The 24,922-nt window shown below is 41.7% G+C and overlaps 1 protein-coding gene across 1 annotated transcript in view; it reads left to right on the forward strand.

The window, feature by feature from the left end:
* PFD1 (PREFOLDIN 1) overlaps positions 1-24,199 on the forward strand; it is a 47,351-nt gene extending 23,152 nt beyond the window's left edge. Inside the window, exons 4-6 of the mRNA XM_087688982.1 lie at positions 23,254-23,269; positions 23,355-23,439; positions 23,585-24,199. Coding sequence (XP_087545108.1) covers positions 23,254-23,269; positions 23,355-23,439; positions 23,585-23,698 — 215 coding nt within the window. The 3' untranslated portion in view covers positions 23,699-24,199. The remainder of the gene's footprint in view (positions 1-23,253; positions 23,270-23,354; positions 23,440-23,584) is intronic.
* Positions 24,200-24,922: the final 723 nt, after the last annotated feature.

Below are 24,922 nucleotides of genomic sequence, written 5' to 3' on the forward strand. Positions count from 1 at the left end.
TGAAAATTAATTCAGCCCTTAATCCAGGTCCAAAAAATTGACCTTGCCCATCCAAAAATTAATTGGCTAGGCCATTTGCAACCCAAAGTGGTCCCATGCATTAATTGACCCTTGGACAAGCATTAATCCATTATAGTGTCACCACTGACACTTAATGGCCAATTAATGGTCCTAGGGGCAAACTGACACCAAAATTCCCCTAGAATCTAACAAGTGTAACTTGTTACAACTTTTGCCTTTGACACCCATCTTTTTCACAGGGTCCTTCGGTCTTCAACTGTGAGAAAGTAGCTTGCACCTCACATGTGCATCTTTTAATTGCACATTTGATTAATCCTTTAATCAAATGTCAATTAAACATAAGCAAAGCATCAAATTTTCACATCCTCGTGATAGACCACCCCCTTGAAATTCTTGCAATCGTCCTCGATTGCACTGTAATGTGTTAAAGCAAACAATACTGCACTGGAATTTTCACAAGGCATCATAGTTAACATAACATTGGCCACTGTTGACTAACTATCTCATATGCCCACCATTTACTGAAAATTTCCAGCCAGCATAAACATAGCATAAAGCTCAATAATAGTCCAGAACTGTTGCCAGAAACTCATCGGATGCATCCCAAACTCTTGTTTCTTAACAATGCTGACTACACAACCATAGTAAGGCATAAACCGAGCCGAAACTATGGCTGAATTGTCAATGACATTCGTTTACATGCAGCTGTCCATGGAATCAGTTGTAAACTATTAAAATCTGAGCATGACTTGATCATAAACTGATCATGGACTGATATGAGAACTGATCACAAATGGCTGCAAATGTGACTCCAAACTGATCACAAGCTGATGGTAAAAAACTGATCAAAAACTGATGCAAAACTGATCCCAAAGTGATCATAAACGGTTCTCAAATTGATCAAAAACTGAGCTGACACTAATCAGAAATTGATCTCAAAACTGAGGCAAAAACTCATGCCAAACTCGTCCAAAAACTCATGCCAAACTGGTCCATAAACTCATGCATAAGTATAGTCTTAGAGCCGCGGTGACAACCATACTCATATACATGTATCTCACAGTGACTAGTACACCGAGTAGTGACCTCATGGCAGACATACTGTCAGCATAGTATCTTGGATGCATGCTAAATACATCCGAGATCCACTACATACGAGAGCTGTCCAAAACCGGTGGAGTGGAAGTGCTACCTCCCCCTTGAGCATCAGGCAATGCTCTGGACGCCCGCTCTATTGAACCTGAGTAAGCTCGATCCAAAGTCGGCTCTAACTGAAAGGCATCGAGTTAAAGTTGCAACAACTGAGGATGGTCTGCCAAGTCATCCTCTTCCATCCATTTTGCATCCATTGGTGAATAATTTTGAAACTTCACCAAATATCTTTTGGAAACTTTACCTCTGACCTTCCTTTCCTTATGTGTCAAAATCTGCTTTGGTACCAAAATCTCATCTAGTTTCTCAACCTCTGGCTGAATTTCAGCAGATACATCTTCTGGCACATCACCACGAAAAGGTCTCAACAAATTGACATGAAAGGCATTGTGTATCCGCCAATGTGGAGGTAATTTCAGCCGATATGCAACATCACTGACCTTTTCCAACACTTGAAAGGGCCCATAGTATCTCATACTTAACTTCGGATGCAACCTCTCTCTTCCCTTCATCTTTTTCAGCCTTGCCTTTTCGAAACGCAGCAATACATAATCGCCCTCTGGAAATTGCAAAGCACGTCTATGGCGATCAGCTGCTTGCTTTTGCTTGTCCTGTGATCTCTGAAGTGCATACTTTATCTTTGCATAGGCTGCATCCAAGCTTTTCACAAAGCGATCAGCCTCAAAGATCTTATCCTTAGTGTGCAAAATAGGTGGAACCTTCTTGCCACCCTCAACCACCTCAAATGGAGCCTTGCCAGTAGAACTATGCACCGTATTATTGTATTCAAACTCAACCAATGGCAAATACTGCTCTCACTGTGTCTTGTGGTCTAAAACGTAGCACCTCAAAAGATCCAACACTGTGGAATTTGCCTCCTCAGACTGACATCTGTTTGCGGATGGAAGGATAATGAGAATTTCAGCGTGGTATCCATATTCTCAAACAACCCCTTCCAGAATAGACTGGTCATCCGAGAGTCTTGATCACTGATGATCGACTCAGGCATACCATGATACTTGAAAACGTGCAGCATAAATAATCGTGCCATATGATCAGCCTTTATCTTCTTCCTCACCGGAATGAAATGGACTTGTTTGCTAAACTTGCAAATAATAGTCCATATCCCATCATTCCCTGTAGATGTCCTAGGAAGCTCAAAGATAAAGTCCATAGCAATGCTCTGCCAAGGCCTATCTGGAATAGGCAAGGGCTGCAACAAGCCCGGCATCTTTTGCCTATCATGCTTTACCTTCTAACATATGATGCATGCCCTAACATACTGCTCTACATCATGCCTCAAAGCTGGCGAAATGCTCCACTGCCTTGACTGTGGCATCAATACCTCTGTGTCCTGCATACGGAGGGGACATGACTTTCAATGATCACTCTAGGCACACAGTCATCCATGCATCAACAAAAATCCATTCCTTAGTATAAAATGCTCATGCCTTTGGCCATTGTAAAGCTTATCATAAACATTAGCAAAGTCCGAATCAGCAGTATATTGCTCTTTCATGGCATCCAACTTAGTGTGATAAACCATAGTGACGGCTGAAATTTGTGGCTTACGTGACAGTGCATTAGCCACAACATTCTTTTTACCATCAATGTGTACAATTTGAAAATGAAACATACAGAGAAAATTTGCCCATCTCATATGCTTCTCTGACAACTTTGTTTGCGTCAGAAAGTACCTCAAAGTCTGATGGTCTGTCTGCACTGTAAAATCAGCCCCCAACAAATAATGTTTCCACGTAGACAATGCATGAATCACAGCCAAGAGCTCTTTCTCATAAACTTGTAAATTTCTCTTTGCACCATGGAGAATTCGGCTCTCATAAGCCACAACTCGGCCATCTTGCATAAGGACAGCCCCAATGCTGTTACCACATGCATCACATTGAACCACAAATGACTTCCTTAGATCAGGCAACACAAGCACAGGATCTGAAGTCATCTTTTCCTTCAACTTTTCAAATGTTGAAATTTTCACTGTTGTCCATCTAAATGGCACATTTTTCTTTTGCAAAGCATGCAATGGAGATGCAATTTCAGCAAATCTGCGTACATACTTCCTATAGTAAGAACATAAACCCAAGAAGCTGCGGATCTCATGAACATTCTTCAAAGCTGGCTATGAACGTATTGCTTCAACCTTAGCAAGGTCCATACGAATATCATCAGCCGATACAATATGTCCCAAGAAGTGGATTTCATACAAAAAGAATTCACTCTTCTTGTCATTGATAACCAGCCTATGCTTATGTAGCTCATTGAAAACAATGTCCAAGTGCTTTCTATGCTCCGTCTCATTCTTTGAATAGACAATCATGTCATCAAAGAAAGTACCCACAAATGCTCTACGTGGCCGAAAGATGCGATCCATCATCTGATTAAAAGTGGCAAGAGCATTCGTAAGTCCAAAAGGCATGACAAGAAATTCATATAACCCAAAAGATGTCCTAAAAGCTGTCTTAGGTACATCCTCCGGTCTAATGCGTATTTGATGATACCCACTTTTCAAATCCATATGGCTGAATATTGCTGCCCCTTGTAGTCTATCCATAACATCATCGATTCGAGGGATCGGAAAGCGGTTCTTTATTGTGATCTTGTTCAGAGCACGATAATCAATGCATATATGCCATGAACCATCCTTTTTCTGCACTAAAAGCACTGGAGAACAGAAAGGAGATGAGCTGGCCTGAATCGGCTCTTCTTCTAATAGCTCATTTACTTGACTCATAATCTCCTCCTGTTGGGCTGCACTGACTCTATAGGGTGGCTTATTAGGAGGGCTAATTCCAAGGATAAAGTCTATGCCATGATCTCCGGGTCTTTCAGGTGGTAGCTGTCCTGGAAGTGACAGAGAGAAGCAATCAACATACATTTTCAGAAATGACGTGCGATCATTCTCTAATTTAGACATATTCCCAACATTCTCACTATTATCCTTATCCTTAGCAAAAACTAAATACAATGAAAGATGATTTTTCATTACTTTAGAAATAGCAGTTGTAGATATAACAGGGATAGATTCACCTTTAAACTTTACATCAAGTGTGAGTGTCTTTTCCTTATGTTGAATAGTGATCTCTTTTGCATATGAATCAATCACTGCATGCATACGGTGGCACCATGGCATACCAAGCAACACATCACAACCCTCAAGTGGAGCAATGTAAAACTCTTCGCCGTCCACATATCCCTGTATGTGCAATCGAAGCATTCCAATGAGTGGTGTGACAGGTTCTGCATGACCCTTACATGCCATTCCAACTTCCCCCATGGCTCCCATCTCATCCTCTTTGATGCCTAGACAGGTTGCCATGTCAGTAGAGATGAAGTTGACTCGTGCACCATTATCAAAGAAGATCAATGCATGCTGATCCCTAATTTTCCCCCATGCTCTGCACAACTCAGTAGCATCATCATTGGGCTGATCACTAACAACATCGGGCACCAATCCCACTGATGTTTTGGGCCTTTTACCCTTAGGATCTCCTTGATTTTCTGATTTTGCAGCTTGCTGCCTATTGGGACAGTTCTTTGCAATATGACCCTCCTGTTCACAAATAAAACATTTATTTGCAGCCATCAATTCCCTACGTTGTGCCAATGTTTTCGAGCCCTTTCTTTACTGTTTTGGCCTCTTTTTAGGTTGGTTTTTAGATATGCCTCTTTTCTTAGCCTTAAACAACTTTTTATTCGGCTTCTCCCCGCTCTCTTGGAAGTCCGAATCCTTTCCACGCAGCAAAGCATCGGCTGTAGCAGCAGTCTCTATGAGTTGAGACATGCTAGACACGGTGGATTTTATGCAAAAATCCTTGATTCCTTTGGGCAGCCATATACATATTTTTCCACTTGCTCATGAAGGGGTACGGCACGATAAGAAGTGACGGGCAGCAATGCATCCCAAAACTTCTTATTGTATTGCTCTAAATTCTTGCATTCCTTTGCATCAAGCTTGTTCCAAGCTGTCATGATGTCCACCTCAAAGGTACTAGTCAACCAATTCGATGCAAACATTTGCTTGAATTGTATCCATGTTGACGGTGCTCTACCTTGCATCAAGAGCGTGGACCACCACTGCAATGCATTCCCCTTTAAGAAAGTGGCTGCCTTTCGAATCTTAGAGGATTCGGTGAAGTTTCCCCCCGAATAGGCTGCATCAAACTGCTGAATGAAGGTCAAAGCTTTCAGCCTATCTTGTGCACCACTGAAGGACTCAAACTTCACTGCTTTTCCACCCTCATCATAGTCTTTTGCTTCCCCTTTGGGAGTCAAGTTGTCATACAGTGGCTGCTGCAAAAAGGGTGCATTTGCTATATTTACATAATGACCAAGCCCAAATGAAGCATTTGGATGACCAATAGTCATTCCTTGAGCCCCATAAGCATTCGGGGGTGCAAATGCATTGCCAAACATTCCACTTTGTGTCCCAGGCATCAAGCCAATGCTACCATACATAGGGTTTTGCACATTTCTAGCCATACCCGAATACAATGGGCCTTGCACACCATGCATTGGCTGCTGCATACCATAGGGATTTGTGCCATGCATTCCCGTATGCGGCCCTTGGCTAACCATTGCATGAAAAATCGTACTACCATCAAAGTATCCTGGCTGCCCCATCATAGCATGCATGCCCAGTTGTCCAAAATCCATTGGATTAGCACTTCCATAATGGCCTTGCATTTGCATTCCTTGCCTCATAGGTACCAACTGTTTAGCTTCATTGGCCTCTTTAGGAGCTTCAAGTTAAGGATTTGGCACTACCTTCGGTGCACCTTGCTGTCCTGAAGGTGTAGAAGTTGACTTCTTCTTCTTGCCCTTGCTGTCCTTCTTCGGAGCATTCAAAAATCAGGTGAATTGAGGATCCTTTGCCAATTCAGCAAAGAGATTTGCTGTTGTCCTCATCCGATTCTTGAACTGGTCATCAAATTCCTCTTCACTTTGTTGGTCATCTACCTCATGACAGCTTAAAGGTCCTGCATCTTGCCCAACAGCAACATTTTCAGCTTGTTGTCCATCATGAGAGCCTTGTCCAAGATTAGGCATTGCATTTCCTTTATTCCTATGAGAATGTCCATACTGAGAGGCATCATCACTGCTTGATTCCATCTCACTGTATGAAGACATATTGCTGTAATTTCTCAGTTGAGCACAAAAATTAGCACTAGCACAAAGCTTTGGCTTGCAATCAGGTGTCTCGCCCACCAAATCAAGAGATTTGATGTATCCCGGCAATGGAACCATGAAACCAGCCTTCCTTCTTGGAATGGGTGGTGATAACCTGATTTAAGAGTTAATTACAGCAATAAATAAATGCACATAAAATGAAATACACACTTTACCATAACATTCTTGGACAATAGACATCCTGTTGGCCCCAAAATTGGCGCCCCTTGCGGTATTTCTTTAGCTTTCATTCAATTGGAAGGAGTACAACTTGAGATTCTTCAATCTCCTCCTACTAACCAATTGCTCTTGCTGTCATAAATGTCCAACAAGCCTTTTAGGTCATTTGCCCCTTGTTTCATCTAGGACTTCTTCTCCAATTTGACCCTTGGCTGGCCAAATGCTGCCCCAAATCAATTCGGGATGGGCTGGCTCCTGAAATCCCTTGATAATCTTCAATTATCAGCTGTTGATTTCAGTCCCTTGAGCCTTCAATCTCTGGCACGGATCCCAAGGTGGCTGCTAAACCTTAATTTCTGTTGTGAATTAGGGTTTACTGCAAAAATTATAGATCAGCCCACCAAAAATGGCTGAGATCTCCGAATGGCTGAGATCTCCGAATGGCTGAGCATATGCTGAAGGAGATGAGAGAATGTTATAGAGAGAGGAAATTTTGAGATTTTTCGCGAAGAATTGATCAAAATCAGCTGCTGCCCTGTTGTATCAGCCCCAAACGGATGCACCAACAACAATAGGAGCATCAGAGACTGTGATCTTCAGGAGAAAGTGCATCAACAGCAATTGTCAGCTTCCCAAGGTCAAGAATATGCAATCTCCATCACCAAAATGGTCTCCAATGGCTGGGAATCGGCCCTAAAAGCTGGCAGCAACAATCCAATACCTCTTTCCAACAGCTCCAAAATGAAAAAACAAGATTTCCCTCTCCCTTTTGCCCTATTTAGCCTTTCTCCCACTTTCATAGGAAAGTTTTGCCAAGTGGCAACTTTCTTAGTCCATTTTCAGCAATTTTCAGCCATTTAATTAATTTTCAGAATTAATTCAGCCCTTAATCCATGCCCAAAAAATTGACCTTGCCCATCCAAAAATTAATTGGCTAGGCCATTTGCAACCCAAAGTGGTCCCATGTATTAATTGACCCTTGGACAAGCATTAATCCATTAATTAATGCCTAGTCCCTAGTGTCACCACTGACACTTATGGCCAATTAATGGTCCTAGGGGCAAACTGACACCAAAATTCACCTAGAATCTAACAAGTGTAACTTGTTACAACTTTTGCCTTTGACACCCATCTTTTTCATAGGGTCCTTCGGTCTTCAACTGTGAGAAAGTAGCTTGCACCTCACATGTGCAACACATGTGTATCTTTTAATTGCACATTTGATTAATCCTTTAATTAAATGCCAATTAAACATAAGCAAAGCATCAAATTTTCATGTCCTTCGTGACATTATCATTTGCAGGTTTAGCAAACAAGCCCATTTCATTTCGGTGAGGAGAAAATAAAGGCTGATCATATGGCACGATTGTTTTTGCAGCACATATTTCAGTATCATGGTATGGTAGAGTCGATCATCAGTGATCGAGACCCTCGGATGACCGGTTTATTTTAAAAGGTGTTGTGTGAGAATATGGCTATCATGCTAAAATTCTCATCCTCCTTCCATCGGTAGACAGATGGTTACTTTGAGAGAGCAAATTCCACAGTGTTAGATCTTTTGAGGTGCTATGTTTCAGACCACAAGACACAGTGGCAGTAGTATTTGCCCTTGGTTGAGTTTACTTAAACAACACAGTGTATAATTCTATGCGCAAAGCTCCATTTGAGGTGGTTGAGGGTGGCAAGAAGGTATCACCTATTCTGCAAACTAAGGATAAGATCTTTGGGACTGATCGTTATGTGGAAAACTTGGATGTAGCCTACGCAAAGATAAAACATGCACTTCAAAGATCGCAAGAAAAGAAAAAGAGGGCAGCTGATCGCCACAGACATGCTTTGCAGTTTGCAGAGGGTGATTATGTATTGCTGCAATTTGAAAAAACAAGGCTGAAAAAGATGAAAGAAAGAGAAATATTGTATTTGAAGTTGAGTATGCGATACTATGGGCCCTTCCAGGTGTTGGAGAAGATTAATGATGTCGCATATCGGCTAAAATTATCTCCACATTGGCGGATACACAATGCCTTTTATGTCTATTTGTTGAGGCCTTTTCATGGTGATGTGTCAAAGGATATGTTTGTTGAAATTCAGCCTGAGGTTGAGGAGCTAGATGAGATTTTGGTGGGAGGGCTGTCATGAGGACATGTATTTTTGAAACCTCACTTGACATGTGGATTAATTTTCAATCACATGATTAAGTAAATGTTGCACATGTGAGGTGTAACTAGGGTTAAAGTAAATTTACGAACCTGGGATCCGAAGAAATTACGAGATGTCAAGGCAACAGTTGCTATAAGTTATGCGGCACATGTACTTGGTGGTAATTTGGTGCCAGTTGTTGGCCTAGATTATTCATTTGGTCATAAGTGTCAGCTGGTGATACTAGAGAAGTGGTGTTTAATGATACCTAACGCCAATCTGATGGTCAGAGATAGCGCAGAGACACTTAGGAATGGAAGTTGCTTAGCCAATTTAATTATTGGCTAGTCAGATCATTTTTCAGGACATTGAAATAATTATTAGATTATATTTCAGTATTTAGAGACTGAAAATTAATATTTAATTATGGCTAATGCTGGAAAAACCATTTGGGAAGGTTGTGACTTGTCAAAAATGCCCATGCAAGATTGAAAAACGTCTTTAGAGGTTGGAGAGATGTATTTTTAGTGTATTCAGCTTGTGAGAGAGAGGGAGGAGATGCTGTAGCCAGGGACAAGAGAAGACCAATCAACAATAGGTGACAACATCTACAAGCTGTTGAGACAGGGCGGCAACAGTAAATGACTGATTTTCTTTAGTTCTTTGCATCAGATACAAGCTGTTGTGGCAAGGCAATAGCTGCATTTGACTGATTTTCAAACATTCTTCGCAACAAAACTCTGAATTTTCTCTCTCTATAGCTTTATCTCTCATCTCCCAGCCATTTCATAGCCTTGCTTTGAAGATCTCAGCATGTGGATCCTTCGAGGCTGAGAAATTGCAAATTTCTTTGCTGTGAATCCTAATTTATAGCAGAAGTTAGGGTTTAGCAGTAGCCTTGGGAAGCGTGCGAGAAATTGGAAGCTCCAAGACTTGGATTCAACAGGGATGAAGGTGAATTTAAGCTAAATTCAAGTGGAGGACTAGCAGCCATTGAATTTGGGCTATTTCCCTCGTCTATGAAGTTGGTGAAGGCCAATTAAGTGCTCGAATCAAGGGGCAAATCAGATTGAAGACTTGCTTGTTACTTTGGACAGCAAGGGAGTTTGGATTGCGAAGGGGATCGGGAGAATCCCATTGTAAATCAACTTTTTCTTCAATAAAGCTAAAGAGATACCGAAAGGGGTGCTAATTTTGGGGCCAATCAGGTGTGCATTGTCCAAGATCATTTGTATTTTCAGATTTAGCAACCTTGGGGAGTGTGCCAGAAATTTGAGTCTTCGAGACTTGGATTCCATAGGGCTGAATCTGTTTTTAGTCAAATTTAAGTGGAGGGACCAGCAAATCTCTGAATTTTGGGCATTTTCCATCTCCATCAAAGGGGTGAAGGCCAATTGACTCTCTGAATCAAGGGGCAAATTAGATTGAAGACATGCTGGTCATTTTGAATAGCAAGGGAAGTTGGAATACCGAAAGGGATTGGGAGAATCCCATTGAACATCAACTTCTTCTTCAATTAAGTTAAAAAAATACCGAAAGGAGTGCTAGTTTTGGGGCCAACTGGGTGTCCAATGTCCAAGATTATATGGTAAAGTGTGCATTTCGGTTTTGTGAATTTGTTAATTGTTGTGTATAGTGCTTAATTAGGTTATTTACCACCCTATCCAAGGAGGAAGGCTGGTTTCAAATACAATGCTCTATGCAGTAAACACACTACACAGAGTAAATACAAAACCTTGAACTCTCTTGTCTTTGAAAGGACTAGGGCAAAGATGAGTTGGAGAGGGTGTCATACTTTGAACAGATCTTGAATCGCAGTAGGCAGCCTCCAAACAGTGACCAGCTGCTGTAAACAGCAGTGCAGGCTGCATTGTCCCAAAGCATAGGTCTGAGATTGAAAATGACTGATTTGATGAACACAAAGCACCTGGACAGCAGTTGTCGGCTCCCAACAGTAGAGGATGGCTATGGTGGCAGCAGCAACCAGCAAATGCAAGGCTGGAAGCACCAGGCAATAGTTGCAATGATGATGTGGCAGCTGTACAACAGCTCCAAACTGCAAAATGCAGCTTGGGCTGATGTTGCCTTGGATGTAGGCTGGCTGGAAATGGTTGAGATGCAGCAAATGCAGCAATGGAGAAGGCTGATGGAAGGCTGGAAACACCTGGCAATAGTTGCAATGATAATGTGGCAGCTGTACAACAAATCCAAACTGCAAGATGCAGCTTGGGTTATGTTGCCTGGCTGTAAGCTGGCTGGAAATGGCTGAGCTGCAGCAAATGCAGCAATGGAGAAGGCTAATGTAGGTGCCTGGCTGATGAGCAAGCATGAATTGAGGTATCTGCTTGGAGAGGGGTAGTAGACAAGGCACCAACAATCTGCAAGACAAGTTTGGGGCTGAGTGGTGGGCAGCCTTCTATTTATAGATGTGGATCCTTCCAAAATTAGGGATTTGGCTTGTGGGAAACAGACACTTTTTAGGAAAGTCTGTCAATTTAATGTGAAGTTTGGTAATTTAATGTCTTGGGGCTCTTTTAAAGAGCTAATTGAATGTTTTAAGTTTGTAATGTTTTTTTAGCTGAACAACTTGTACTTTGTTAGTTTTATTGATGGCAAGACTTGTCACTGTTGGTCATTTGCATTAAAGGGGGGGAACATATGTCAAAAGGATACAATGCTGCTATGGTTGAGTGGGGTATTGTTTATCAATGTACCACACCTTATATACTTTAGCAAAATGTTGGGGCTGAAAGAAAAAATAGATCTCTCATAGAGATGGCATGGTGTATGCTGATTCATAACAAGCTGCCCCCAAAATTTTGGTTAGATGTTGTCATGTGTTTAGCTTATACACTTAATCATAGCCCCACAAAAGCATTGGCTGAATGTATGCCTTATGAGACTTGGAATGGTTGGAAACCAGTGGTGTCACATATGCATGTCTTTGGCTATTTGGCATATGCATTGGGAATGAGTAGTTTAGTGCATTTGGAGGATTCAATACGTGTGCCTTGTTGTTTTGAGATTTTTGAGAAACATGACAAAATCCTAGAATAAGAATTATACGATCATGGCTGCATATGTTTATCCAAAGGCATATAACAACCTATGTGGGAGTGTAGTAGATGCAGAAGCATATGACCAGATTGAAAGAAAAAAGTGAACATGACGAGGGAGAGAGAGAGAGAGAGAGAGAGAGAGAGAGAGAGAGAGAGAGAGAGAGAGAGAGAGCGTCGCATCTCGACTGGCAATTGTTTCTTCTGTACCACACCGGCGGAATCGGCTCGACATCGTTTTCTCTCTTGCCCGCTCGCCAAGAATATCTGGTCACTCTTGTCGCACATTTGGCGCGCGGTGGTGGGGTCCTCGTTAACTCCTTTCGACTGGGTTTTTGAATGTCAAATGTATACAACGGGCTATCGGAGTATTAGCTGCCAGAGTTCTCTTATTTGCAAGAAACTAAAGTAATTGTGACTAGTGGGTGGGGTGGGCTACCTAAATAGGTATGAAATAATGCAAGAAAATAACTAGGTCGGCTAGCTAAATTTGGTTGATTGTTGACAAACATGGCCGATTGCACACAATTGAATAAAATAATATAGAAAATGCAATGAACAACTCTGTACCATGCGACAATGATTGTTCGCCCTATTTGGCTTGCACTAAACCCAACCCAATTGCTGTGGCAACTGCATAAACTGGTACCCAACTCGATCCAGAACAAAATGCGGTTGCACAAAGTGCCTTGAATTGCCATTTGTGAAGATAAGCTAGGGATTGCATTGAGAAAACACAGAACATGCGAACATGACTAAAGCGCAATAACTCAAACAATAATGTAGAAATCAGAAAACCCTAAATGCAAAACACAAAACTACAAAACGCAAAAACACAAATACAAATAGAGGAAGAAGAGAACTCTAAAGTGAATGAATCAATGTTGTAAATGAAGGAAAGAGTGTAGATAATATTCAAAGGCAGATCAATGAATATAGTTGGAGCGTGATGTTCCTGAGAGACGGATCTTGAGTGCCATGACCACTAGTTGGAGCTCGAAGAGTGCTGAATGTGGGAGGGCAGTAGGCTGATCACCAAAATGCAGTCGTTTAGAGGCTGAAATTTGGTAAACGCATGAGTGTACTGCTCGAATAAGGCTGGAAACTGATCACCGGAGCTATAGATAGCAAGGCGACAGCTGAGGCAGTGTGGGCTGATGCATGGCGGATTGTCGATCAACAAAACACATGTTGAATAGGATCAACAATGACGTCAGCTGTGGTGGTTGTAAATGTGGCAATTCTTGCATTTCTTGACAGCTAGGTGACACTAGAAGAGAAGCTGCTAGGGGTTGAAAATGACATTGATTGTAGTTAATGATGGCTAGATAGCAAAAGATGAAGTGTTGCAAGCTAGAAACAGGGTGCCAATAGCAACAGAGGGTGTGTGGAGTGCTGTAGCTTGCAAAACAAGGATGGGTTGAATGATAGGCAGCTTATCTATTTATAAATGCAGGAGGATTATCCCAAATTAGGGTTTTGCTTATGGGACACAAAAACTCTCTAGGACCATGCACCAGTTAATGAAATTTATAGTTTTACATATTTTGGGGTTGTTTTAAAGAGCTAATTAATTTGTAATGCATTTTTAGCTCAACACCCCCTCTCAAGGCCAAAACTGGAACCAAGAAGGGATTGAAAGAAAAGCTCAAGCCCATTTTTACCCCAAGGCATCCCACCCCAAAATAGTTAGGGCATCAGACAAAGAGTGCACGTTAGCTGCCCAATGGCTTACTAAGACTACAGAGGCGATGGCTATCTTACCAAGGAAGCCCAAGTGATCATGCTAGAGGGGCCAAGGCATCGGACAAAGGGTACTTGTCAGTTGCCTAGTGGCCTACCAAGACTTGCAAAGGTGGATGGAACCATATTGAACCCTTTTTTATTTTGGAAGAAGATATGGTTTGTGGTTTGTCAAGTAATTGTGCCCTTGGGGGAGAAATAAAAGAAATGGCTAGATCCACCACATCATAAAATAGACAAGCTATCCTAATCACTCGTGGGTATCAGTGAAGAAGTATCGAGGTGTGATGGTAAGGTGGTGAAAGAATCATTGATGGAAATAGCTTAGGATCTGCTCAAGGGTGCCTTGCATAATGAGAGGCAAAGAATAATGCTACAAGATTAGAATGCGCACGTAGCAAGGTGTACTTGGACAGTGTCCTTCTTGGTGAATTACTCACTTGCTCGGGGAGGTACAATATGGAAGGGAGGCCGATGTCAAGGACAAATGCTAAAACCTATACAATGCCAAGAAAGGGTAGGAACCCCCTCTTAACCATGGATGGCTATGTCGAAGGTGGAAGAGGAACGTGATGTCGGTCTTTGTGTGGTCGAGAATCACAAAGGATGTAGTGGATGAAGCACCCTAGCTATAGAAGTTAGGGAGAAGCTATCGCTATAATAGTATCAAGAGAGATGATAAGATTTGTCTCGTGAGGGGAAGCCTCCATGCTAATAGAAGAGCAAGTCTCCAAGGAGGATGAAATCACAAAGGAATGGTGAACTTTCCATCTATCTATTAGCTGAGGTAGAACCAGTGCAAACTTGTAGACTGAAAATACAAAACTTTGCAAAAGAGATCAAAATGTGCAAAAATATGGGATAGTAGCGAGATGCTTCAAAAACAAAACAAAGAAAATGTAAAGTTGAAAGAAAGTGAATGAGTGTATGAATGAGTGAATGCAGCGGAAGTCAAAGGAAAGAAACCCTAAGGACAAAGTAACCTATGGACCTGACTCATTAGCTTAAGAAACTAAGAGCTCTAAATAGTACAAGGCTAGTGTAGTGTAACCCTAAGGGTGCTCACTGAAGTGTGTGGCCACCAGCGCAGCTCCTAGGTGGGGGTGTAGGAGGAGACCTTAGAATGGATACATAAAGTGCAATGGGTGAGATATTAGTAGACTAGTCACTTAAGTCTTCAGGAGTATTGAAAGATAAGGGTTGTTGAGGCTTTCCATGTGCCATATGTCCAACGGTAGCTATGCCAGAAGAAGCAGATGGGGCAACAATGAGAGGCATAGATCCACTTGACTGTCCATGGGGAGTGGAGGCAGTTGTGGCTTACTGTGGTCTCTTAGTTGGGAGACCCTGGGCCTTAGTATGACACTCCTCGTCTACATGGCTTGATCTTTGGCAGTGTGTGCAAAACCCATCCTTTTCATAGAGTTATTGCTAGGTGGATTTGGTTTCTTTGTTTCCGTCTGAGGAAGGGATGTCACCCTTGTTTTGATTTGCCTTCGCATCTTGAGAGTTCTTGCCACCTCCAGTTTTCTCCTTGCAAAGAAGAGGCAACCGGACCCCTCTTTGAATAAGAATGTGGGGAGGACTTCCTGTGGACTTGATCATGTAGCCTTGCATAACACAAGAACTAGCATTCAAACTCATAGAAGGTTAGTAAGTAGGATAATGAAATGATGTGCCAGATAAAGTGAAAGTCTTAGAGCACAAGCTTGACAAAATGGAAGTTGAGAGAGAGAGAGAGGATGGGATGCCTAGGACAAGTTTCTTCTGGATAAGTTGTTGGAGGATATGTTGAGAGGCATAATCAAGTCAAAAGTGCCATAGAAGAGAGTCTTAAGGTGAGCTAGAGAGTGAGGTGGAATTAGTGGAAGCATTAGCAAGAGGTTTAAGAATTGAGTAACCAAGAGTGTAAAACTCATCTAATTTTGGACAAGTGAGTTTGAGAGATGGTGAAAGAAGCTGATTATAACTTGATTGTCATTTGGCTTAGGTGAGCCAATTGTGGTGAACTCGACGAGTAATCACCTATATTTTGCTAGCTTGACTTTTAGGTCATCCCTTTCATTAATAGAAAACTCTTGAAGCTCAAAGTTGAGGTTGGTACATCGGGTTCAATCTCTCGCCGCCTAGCGGCCAATAAAATGACTCCAATGCTTTGATGCGAGGTGAAAGTGCTGTAATTGAGAATGGAACTTAGGAAGAAATCCTTGCCTCAACTCAACATTGACTGTGGCATTTCGAGCTCTCCATTGATGGATGTGATTAGGGTGAGCAAATGGAGGGTTTGGTATAGACTCTAGACCAATGACTAGGTCCCAAAGACCCTGAGATTCAAGCACTTGTTGCTTAAAGTTAGATCAAGTGGTGAAATTTGACCCGTTAAAGCAAGTCTTATCCGTGAGGGCATTCTGGGCTATAGAAATAGGAGTGGTAGTGTTGAATGAGGAATAGGGTGGGTAGGGTGAAGGAGTGGAGTACACTTGGGGATTAACCCTAGGGTGCCCACCATGTATACAGGATGTATATGGGAGTTTGAAACTTACAAAACGTTTTCCCAAGTAAGAAACATTTTTGATAGTAAAAACGTTTTTTTTTTTTGGGATGGTTGGGTGGGTTCGAGAATAAAAAACATGGCTTTTTGGCTAAAAAGTGTTGGAAAATGTTAAACATGATGATGATGATATTGAATCGGAGTATGACTCGTGAGGAATCAGGATTTTGAATGAGAGTTCATGTTTAGTTATTAGACTCTATCACTCTAGTATCTATTCTTGTCTCAAGAGTTGATCATTATATGGCTTTGGTCTCATTTATGAGTTACTTATGATATATTATGATTTATTTCACATATTGATATTTTGACATCAACAAGGGAAAAGTGCTTACTATCTATCGCATGAAAGGATATTTTGACGGTATTACCGAGGCACCAAGATAGCAAGAAGGCTATAATGTTATAGAAGAGGCTTTTTGGCAAACTTAGGAGCAATTATGTCATCAATCCCCGACAATAGGATGGCCAAGGCCCTCATTGATTGGCTGCCAAGTGAAGCTTTGCTCTAGGGAATTTGCAACGGTAAGTGGCTTCATCTCTCTCTTTCCCAATCTTGCATTCTGAGTCCTCTAGTTCAAGAATATGCCTAGAATATTCTCGATCAAGTGAAGGGTCCGCAATCTAACGCAATTAGAACCCCAATGCCTACTAGTGTCAACTGTTACCTAGTGTTGGACATTCCTATCATTGCTAACTCTTGTAGCCCATGACTCTTGGTTGAAATTAAAGGGCATGCTATTAAAGGGGCCATAGTGGATGGCAACTTGGGAGTTAACATAATGCCTAAAACAACACTTTCAACATTAGGGCTAAAAGTTGTGACAAGTTATGCCAGTTAGGCTTTGGTTGTCAGTTGTTGTCAGTTTTGACCCTAGGACAATTACTTGGCCATTAAGTGTTAGCGGACACTAGGGAGACTAGGAATTTATTAATTAATTAATACCAGTCTAAGGGTCAACTGAGGTTGAGAAACACTCCAAGTTGCAAGTGGCCTAGCCAATTTAATTATGGATGGGCACATTTAATTTTGGGTAGGGTTAGAAGGGATGAAATTAATTTTTAGAATTAATGAATTTTGAAAATTAATTTAATGGCTGAAAATTGGGATTAGAAGGCTGCCACTTGGCAAAATACCCATGCAAGGAGAAAAACGTTTTTGGGGCTGGTGGAGAGCCATTCGGTGCATTTAGCGTGAAGGAGAGAGAGAGAAAGCTGCTGATCAGTTTTCAGACCTGAATTCAGCTATTGGAAGCATAGGACAGGAGCCTGGAGGCCAAAGGAAGCAGGTGATAGCATTTATGAGGCCATCAGCTGTTGGTGGCAGCATTTAGAGGCATGTGACAGCATTTTGGCCTCTCCAAGCAGCTAGCGATAGCTTGCGGGCTGATCCAGGTAGGGCAGCAGTCATTTTTTGGGGCTTCTTTGCATAGAAATTCTGGATTTTTTTTCTCTCTAGCATTCTCCCATGTTCTCTCAGTTGTTGACGGCAGCATTCAGAGGCATGTGACAGCATTTTGGCCTCTCTAGGCAACTAGCGATAGCTTGTGAGCTGATCCAGGTAGGGCGGCAATCGTTTTTTTGGGGCTTCTCTGTATAGAAATTTTGGAAATTTTCTCTCTCTAGCATTCTCCCATGTTCTCTCAGGAAATCTCAGCATTTCTCAGCCATTCACTGTAGGTCTCAATCAAATTTGGTGGATAGCAAGTTTATTCAGGTCCCTTAAGGTAGACCAATTCTCCTTCCTCAAAGGAGATGTCTCTTCGATGAGGATCTGTATAAGCTCTTGCTCGATTTTGAGCTTTCTTAATATTTTCTTGAGCAAATTTTAACATATTATTCATATCCTCCAAAAAGTCCTTGGTTGCTTGAACCTTTTCCATATGTAGTCCTACTACATGAGGAGCTCTGGGCTGAAACCCATACATTAACATAAATGGACTATATCCAATGGAAGAGTGCTTGGCACTATTATACGCAAACTCTGCTATCGGTAGATACTCTTCCCAATTAGTTTGCCTTTTACTTACATATGCTCTGAGCATATCTTCAAGGATTCGGTTAACCCTTCCAGTATTAGGTGCCCGTCAATATTTGATGGGGGAGATTTCTGCTAAGTGCCCCAAGCACGAGAGACTGTCCTCCATTACTCCTCCCAGCCACATCTAGAAAGTGTTGGCTCGACTTTCTCACTCCTCCTGTGTCTCTCGCCAACGGTCTCCTTAAGGTGAGTTATACTATTTTTGCACTGACTCACTTCCTAGGCTCCCCTTGACCCCATTCGGGTGCCCAAGGCCGTCGGATGGTCTTCTCTTGTACTTGTTCCCCAAAGTATTGCACCATAAATGTAACTAGTCACTGTGAGATGTATGTAGATGAGTATGAGTTTCACTTTATACAGTTGCATCAATTTATGATTAGTCTATGATCAATTCATAGAACATCAAGGCCAAATCATTTGTACCTATTGGATAAAATAGGTCAAGGCCGGGGGTTTCTCTAAGGAACCATAGTATTTGTAAGGCAGCCTATGGATGAAGCTTCTTAGGTTCACTCATAAAGCTTACAAGCAAACCAATGGAAAGTACAAATCAATCTGTATTTAAAAGCCAAATTGGCAACCCAATCAATTGTTTGTAGTAGTGGGAAGCATACGCCAATGGTAAATCTATATGAGCTGTAGTCTTCGAATTGGATCCATGGTAGTAGAAATGGTTCGATACTTCTACATTTCAAAAGTGGTCAAGAGCTCGTGCACATAATCGTGTTGGGAGAGAGATCCCCCTCTTAGTTTGCCATATCTCATGACCTAGGAAGAAATGAAGGAGCTCCATATCCATCATCTCAAACTTCTCGTGGAGTGCTTCCTTAGTTTGCTTGATCAGGTGGGCATGGTCTCCTATGCAAGATGAGATTGTCTACATAGAGCACAAATACCACGTGCCCTCTAGTTGACATGTGGACGTACAAAATTGGATCGGATGTAGATTTCTGATACCCTAACATGCATTGAAGGAATGAGTCTATTTTCTCATTCCAAGTACAAGGAGCCAGTTTGAGGCCATAGAGGGCCTTCTTAGACCTGTATACCTTGGTCCTTACCATTTGAGGAAGAAAGCGAAGAGGTTGCTCAACATAGATCTCCTCTAAGTTGCAATTGAAGAAAGCATACTAGATATCCAGTTGGTAAACCGCCCATCTCCTATGGCTAGCAAGAGTAAGTATCATCTGAATGATGGTCATATGAGTTTTGGGTGCAAAAATATGATGGAAGTCAACTCCAAGCCTCTACGCAAAACCTTTGGCAACCTATTGTGCCTTGTGCTTGATGAGTGTGCCATCATTGAGTTACTTGGTCTTTAAGACCTACTTGACTTGACTCCAACCACCTTGCGATGAGTAGGCTGAGGCGCAAGATACTGTGTGCCATTCCACTTGATAGACTCCAACTCTTGCTCCATGGACTTCTGCCTATGATTAGACTGTAGCGCCTCCTTTACCAATGCCAGCTCTCTCTCTTGCATGGCACGGGCTATCAAACCACAGTTAGTATAAACAAGCTTGGTGGAATGTGCTTGGTTTCTCTAAGATCGCTGCAACTCCTTGAGAAGTCCCTCAATCCCTACATTGCGGAGTGTCTCACATGGTGGAGAAGCAATGTCCTCTTAGTTGGAGCCTCAAGAGGCATAGGATCCATAAGAACTGGTTCAGGTGTCCAACTATCACTTGGATCTCCAAGAATAGGGTATTCACCACTCGTCTATGTAGCTGTAAATTCTATGAATTGGACATCTTGACTCATATAGATATCCCATGAGATGGGATCATAAATCTTATACGTGTGTGACTCAGAGTAGTAGCCAACAAACGCTTGTTTCTTGGAAGCTGGCTCGAACTTATCCCTTTGCTTACTTGGAATGTGAACATAGGCATCATACCTAAACACCTTGAAATAGGAAACATCCGACTTTAGTCCAAAATATGCCTCAAAAGGAGTCATACTAGCAATGGCAAATATGGGTGACTGTTTAGGATATGAATTGTGGTGGCTTTTTGGCCACTACTTCGGCCAAAAGACATTGAGATGTTTGCCGATGCTCATCCATCTCGATCATACTTCTATTCTTCCGCTCCAAAATGCAATTCTCTTAAGGAGTATTTGTGTTAGCAAACTCTCGACATCCCTCTATATGCACAAAATCAAACTAATTCGTTGGAGACAAACTCTACACCCTTGTTGGATCTCACTATCTTAAGCTTTTTGCTCGAATGGTTTTACTAAAAAATGAGCCAATTCTTGTGTGAGGAAGCTTTTGATTTGAGTGCTAGAAATTATACCCATGTCATCTAGCTATAATCATCCACAATCAATATAAAGTAAAGATTCCCCTTAAGGGACTTTGTTCTCATCGGTCCACATAAATCTGGCTCCAAGGGCTCATTCGCCCATCTCAAAGCCTTGATGGGAATCACATCTCTATGCTATTTTACCATGGATGCAAGATACACATGATGGATGACTCACCCCAATATTAAACAATCCATTCACAAGCATTGTGCCCACTGAGAATAAGTTGCATATCACTCTCATCCTATATAGGAATCAAAGAACCGTTACTAATTAGAACATGCCCATGTATCGGATGCATATGGGCAATGCCATCGAGAGGAGTAGCCATGTGGCAAGAAGTGCCACTATTCACCGTCCATTCTCAAGTGTTGGGCCGTCAATGTTGCATTAGACGGATCCTATGAATGAGGTTCAATAACCTCCAAATGAAGAAACACTGCTGATGAAGGAGCAGCCACTGCTTGTGAGTCCTTTGTAGTCTTGTTCTCCTCCATCTTGGTGTCCTTCTTATCCTTGTTAGGACAATCTTTCTTCTAGTGACTTGTGTTACTATGAATGTGGCAAGTGGACTCCTTGTTTTTCTCAGTCTTGTCTTTCTTCTTTTCATTTTGCTTCCCCTTCTTTTAGGAAGCTTGACTTTAAGGGCCTTAGTATTTTGGGAATTCATACCCTTTAGGTTCCCCTTGGTCCAAGACCATAGGGACAAGCTTCTCCCATTTAAGGGTCTCTGTTTGCTCTAAAGCAAGTGGAATACATTAAATTGAGGGGGCAACTATGACAATAAAATAATTGCCATATCCTTGGAGGTGATTAGCCTACATTTTGGACTTGCATTTGTAGTTGTTGAAGCTTGTTCAAATGCTTTCACATGGAAGTGGACTTGCTTGGATTCAAAGTCCGCATCTATACCTTTAAAGAAACCCTCTTCATGATAGTCATCTTGTTATAGAGCTGATATTCAGTTCGAGCCATATCTTTGGAGCATTGGTAAGATGCTCAATATGGGCTTATCACGGTTGGAGTACATGAAAGAAATAATAAAGAACGGATGCGGGCATTCAACTTGTCCCAGTGTGCCTCTACCTTCACCAACTCCGCTTTCTCCAAAGAACAAAGTTTGGAAAGGTCCTGGGCTGATGGATGGTCAAGGAACTTTGTCATGAGCTTTGCCAAATCATAAGATTGCAAGATGACAAGCATCATCACTAGCCAAATGCAGTAGTTCTCCCCATCTAGCTTTTGATCTTGTGGAAGCGTTGGTAACATGGGGGACTTTTTGGTCCATAATCGCTTGGAACTCCACATCAATTTCTAATGACATGGGTCCCAAATAACTTGCACAAAACAAAGGTAGACCCCTCTAACTCCAAAAAGGCAGCTTGCTAGGGCTTCCTCTGCTCCTTCTTTACATGCTTTAACTGTAGAGGAGATTCAAAAACATAACCTGCTGTAAAAGGCTGAAAACGGAATCCTTTCTTCTCCTTTGACAGCAAGACATACACAAAAACAGCAACCTCCCTTCCTTTTCTGCAGACTCTGGTCATGTCAGCCTTGTGTTGATGCACAATCCTTTGCAGCCTTGGTGTTGTGCTGAAACTTGCTCTTAAGATCTGCCCATGATCAATTGGCCCTTTTACACTTCTTTGATACCACGTGAGAGTGCAGAGAATGTGAAAGCATATGACCGGACTGAAAGAAAGAAGTGAACATGGAGAGGAGAGAGAGAGAAAGAGAGTAGAATGCTGAAGACTAGAGAGTAGGAATGCTGAATGCTGAAGGCAGATACATACAACGGGCTATCGGAGAATCATCAGCAGGAGCTCTCTCTCACTTGCAAGAAAATGAAGTAACTGTGCAGGGATGCCTATATAGGTAGGAAATAATGCAAGAAAATGACCAGGTTGGCCAGCGGTACTACTGCCAAATATGGCCGACTGCACACAACTAAATAAAATAATACAGAAAATGTAGTGAACAGCTGCATGCCATGTGGCCATAACTCTCTGCCCTGCTTAGCTTGCCTAAAACCTGCCCAACTGTTGGGGATGCATAAACTGGTGCCCAGGCCCCAACCTGATTGAGAACAAAATACAATTGCGTCAACTGCCCTAAATTGCCCTTTACATGCCTTTGCCCGTCTTGGGGATGACCATCTCTCTAACAACCTCTATCTCTAAATCACCCTTTACATGCCTTTGCCCATCTTCGGGATGACCATATCTCTAACAATCTATGACGATAAAGTGAATGACAAATCATATTTTAAAAAGGTATCAAATATAAAGCTTGTCAAAAAGCTTGAAACTTTGGTGGAGTTAGAACCTTTATGAAGAGATCTATCAATTTATTTTCTAAATAACCATCCTCGAGCATAATAAGTGAAGAAATAGCCTTGAAGAAAAGGCTCAAGTCCTTGGTGTCTTTGAGATGTATGAAGGCACTCTTCACTACTTGCCAATGACTCACAAAAGGGTTGTGAATGATCGTGCTTGATTGGGAAGCTGAATACTATGTAGCTGATATGAGGATGCCCCCCCTCACTAGTGACAGTTTGGGGAGCCAAAGGATGATGATGTACACCAACATAAATGACAGCAGGGGGTGGTTGTAAATAATGTTATAATGCTGCAATTTGGACAACATTGTTCCCAATATTAAGAAGATCATAGAGTAGGGAGCTGTTGTAAGTAATGTTGTAATGCTGCAATTTGGATAACATTGATCCCGATAATATATGAGATAAAAGTCAGCAAATCTGAAATATATGGCCTCGAAGGAATATGTGTTATAAGAGAATCACTTGTTGAAAGAGCATGAGAGAGAGAGAGAGAGAGAGATCGAGATCCTTATTACTTCTCTGATGTTCTGACAGGTAGAGCGTGAGTATCATCAGTAATGACTCGACTTTGAGCATGCTCTCTCTGCTACAATAATGTATCAAGAGTACTTTTAATGTTTTCAAAGTGGATACCTGCAGGTTTATTCTAGAACCAAAGACTGATCTAGTCAAGGAGCACCAGGCCAGAGTCAAAGAATGTGACACAACAGTAGCCACACTGCAGGTCTGTTACTTACCAGGGGTTTGCTTAGGTCTGAATAATACATATTTTGCTGCAGAACTTTCTGGGCATAATTGAGGCACACTCATTCACCTTTTGTGGTACATAATATCAGTATACTCATTAAGCTGTTTATTCTCTCTTGTAGAAGTCTTTAGAATATCTGGAGAGACAGATGAAGGAAGTTGAAAATAACTTCAAGGAACTCCTGCAACAGTCACCTGCTTTGGCACAACAAGTTATGTCTATGTCTGTGTCATGAAGGGAGGGTGTCTGAAAGTGTTATTTTGTGAAAGACACTGGGAAAAGAAAGGAACATGCTACACTTATGAAAGAGACCTCAAAAAAGCATGCAATTGAAACTGTAATCTATTTATCGAGCTGTATTTGTGGTTGCGCCAAGGGTAGGATAAAAATGATTGAAGTTTTTAAAATGTGGAAATTTAAGTATATTAAGAAAGGTAAGTAGGTACAACTCCTTGAAGGACATACTTTTCGCCATGGTCTTGCTGATCTTAGCGGCTCTATAGACTGACTAGTACAAAGAGTGGGGGTGCAATGGGTGGCCTGGTCTTATGAATTGTCCCAATGCATCCCTGCCAGGTACCCATTGATAAAGACACTAGCTGTTGCATTACAGTACTGAAATCATTTTGCAAAATGAAGCACCAAAGCCCAGAGCCGCTAGTACCTTTGAGAATAAACGGCTAGGTGACTTTGCTGTAGGCTTTTTCGATATCCATGTTGACTAGCAACCAGCTTTGTTCTTGACCCAGACTTTAATCCATGTATTAAAAAAATGTGAGTGTTTGCAGAGAGGAATTGAATTTCTAGTGTTAGCACCAATAAGTTTTAGTATGGATTTATGCGTACTGCTATTTGACCCCCATTATTTGTTATCACCTCCCATGTATCCCATTCTAGCCATTCAAAAACTTATGGCCAATTTGAGATGTGTGTCTTCTTATTGTATGCTATGGTGCAAGGGAGGAATTGGGACACATGTTTCTCTTTGGTACAAAGGACGACATTGGGCTACATGCAAGTCAAGTAGGACCCTAAGAGTAGTTCTATTTGTCACTTTACCTTAAAGGCCTTGGTTCTTGATTGGGGATAGGTTGGAAACAACTCCATTTTGGCATGAAAAGCTAGGCTTAATAGAGATTTTGGGGTTTAAAAATAATACATCTATTTTCCTTGAGTTTCTTCTTCAGAGGAAGGCTTATTGGTTGCATTGTATAGGTTACCCACGACCATGGTGTTCATCTTATGTTCTAGTTTTGCAATATCTTGTGTTAGAGATGAGGCCACATGTATGAGGTGAAGGTGAATCAAACACATGTTATGTATGATGTTGTGTAGTTTATGGTTGGGTATTGAGTGTATGAGTCTCAACATAATGTCTACGATGTGGGTGTGGCATGTGGGTGTGGCTGTAAGAGCTAGGGTCAATGTGAAGGTTTGGCAACATAAGTATGGCTTTAAG

This window comes from Lygodium microphyllum, chromosome 12 (assembly GCF_053477565.2).
Source record: "Lygodium microphyllum isolate KBCC chromosome 12, Lygodium_microphyllum_v1.1.10, whole genome shotgun sequence".
Lineage (NCBI taxonomy): Eukaryota > Viridiplantae > Streptophyta > Polypodiopsida > Schizaeales > Lygodiaceae > Lygodium > Lygodium microphyllum.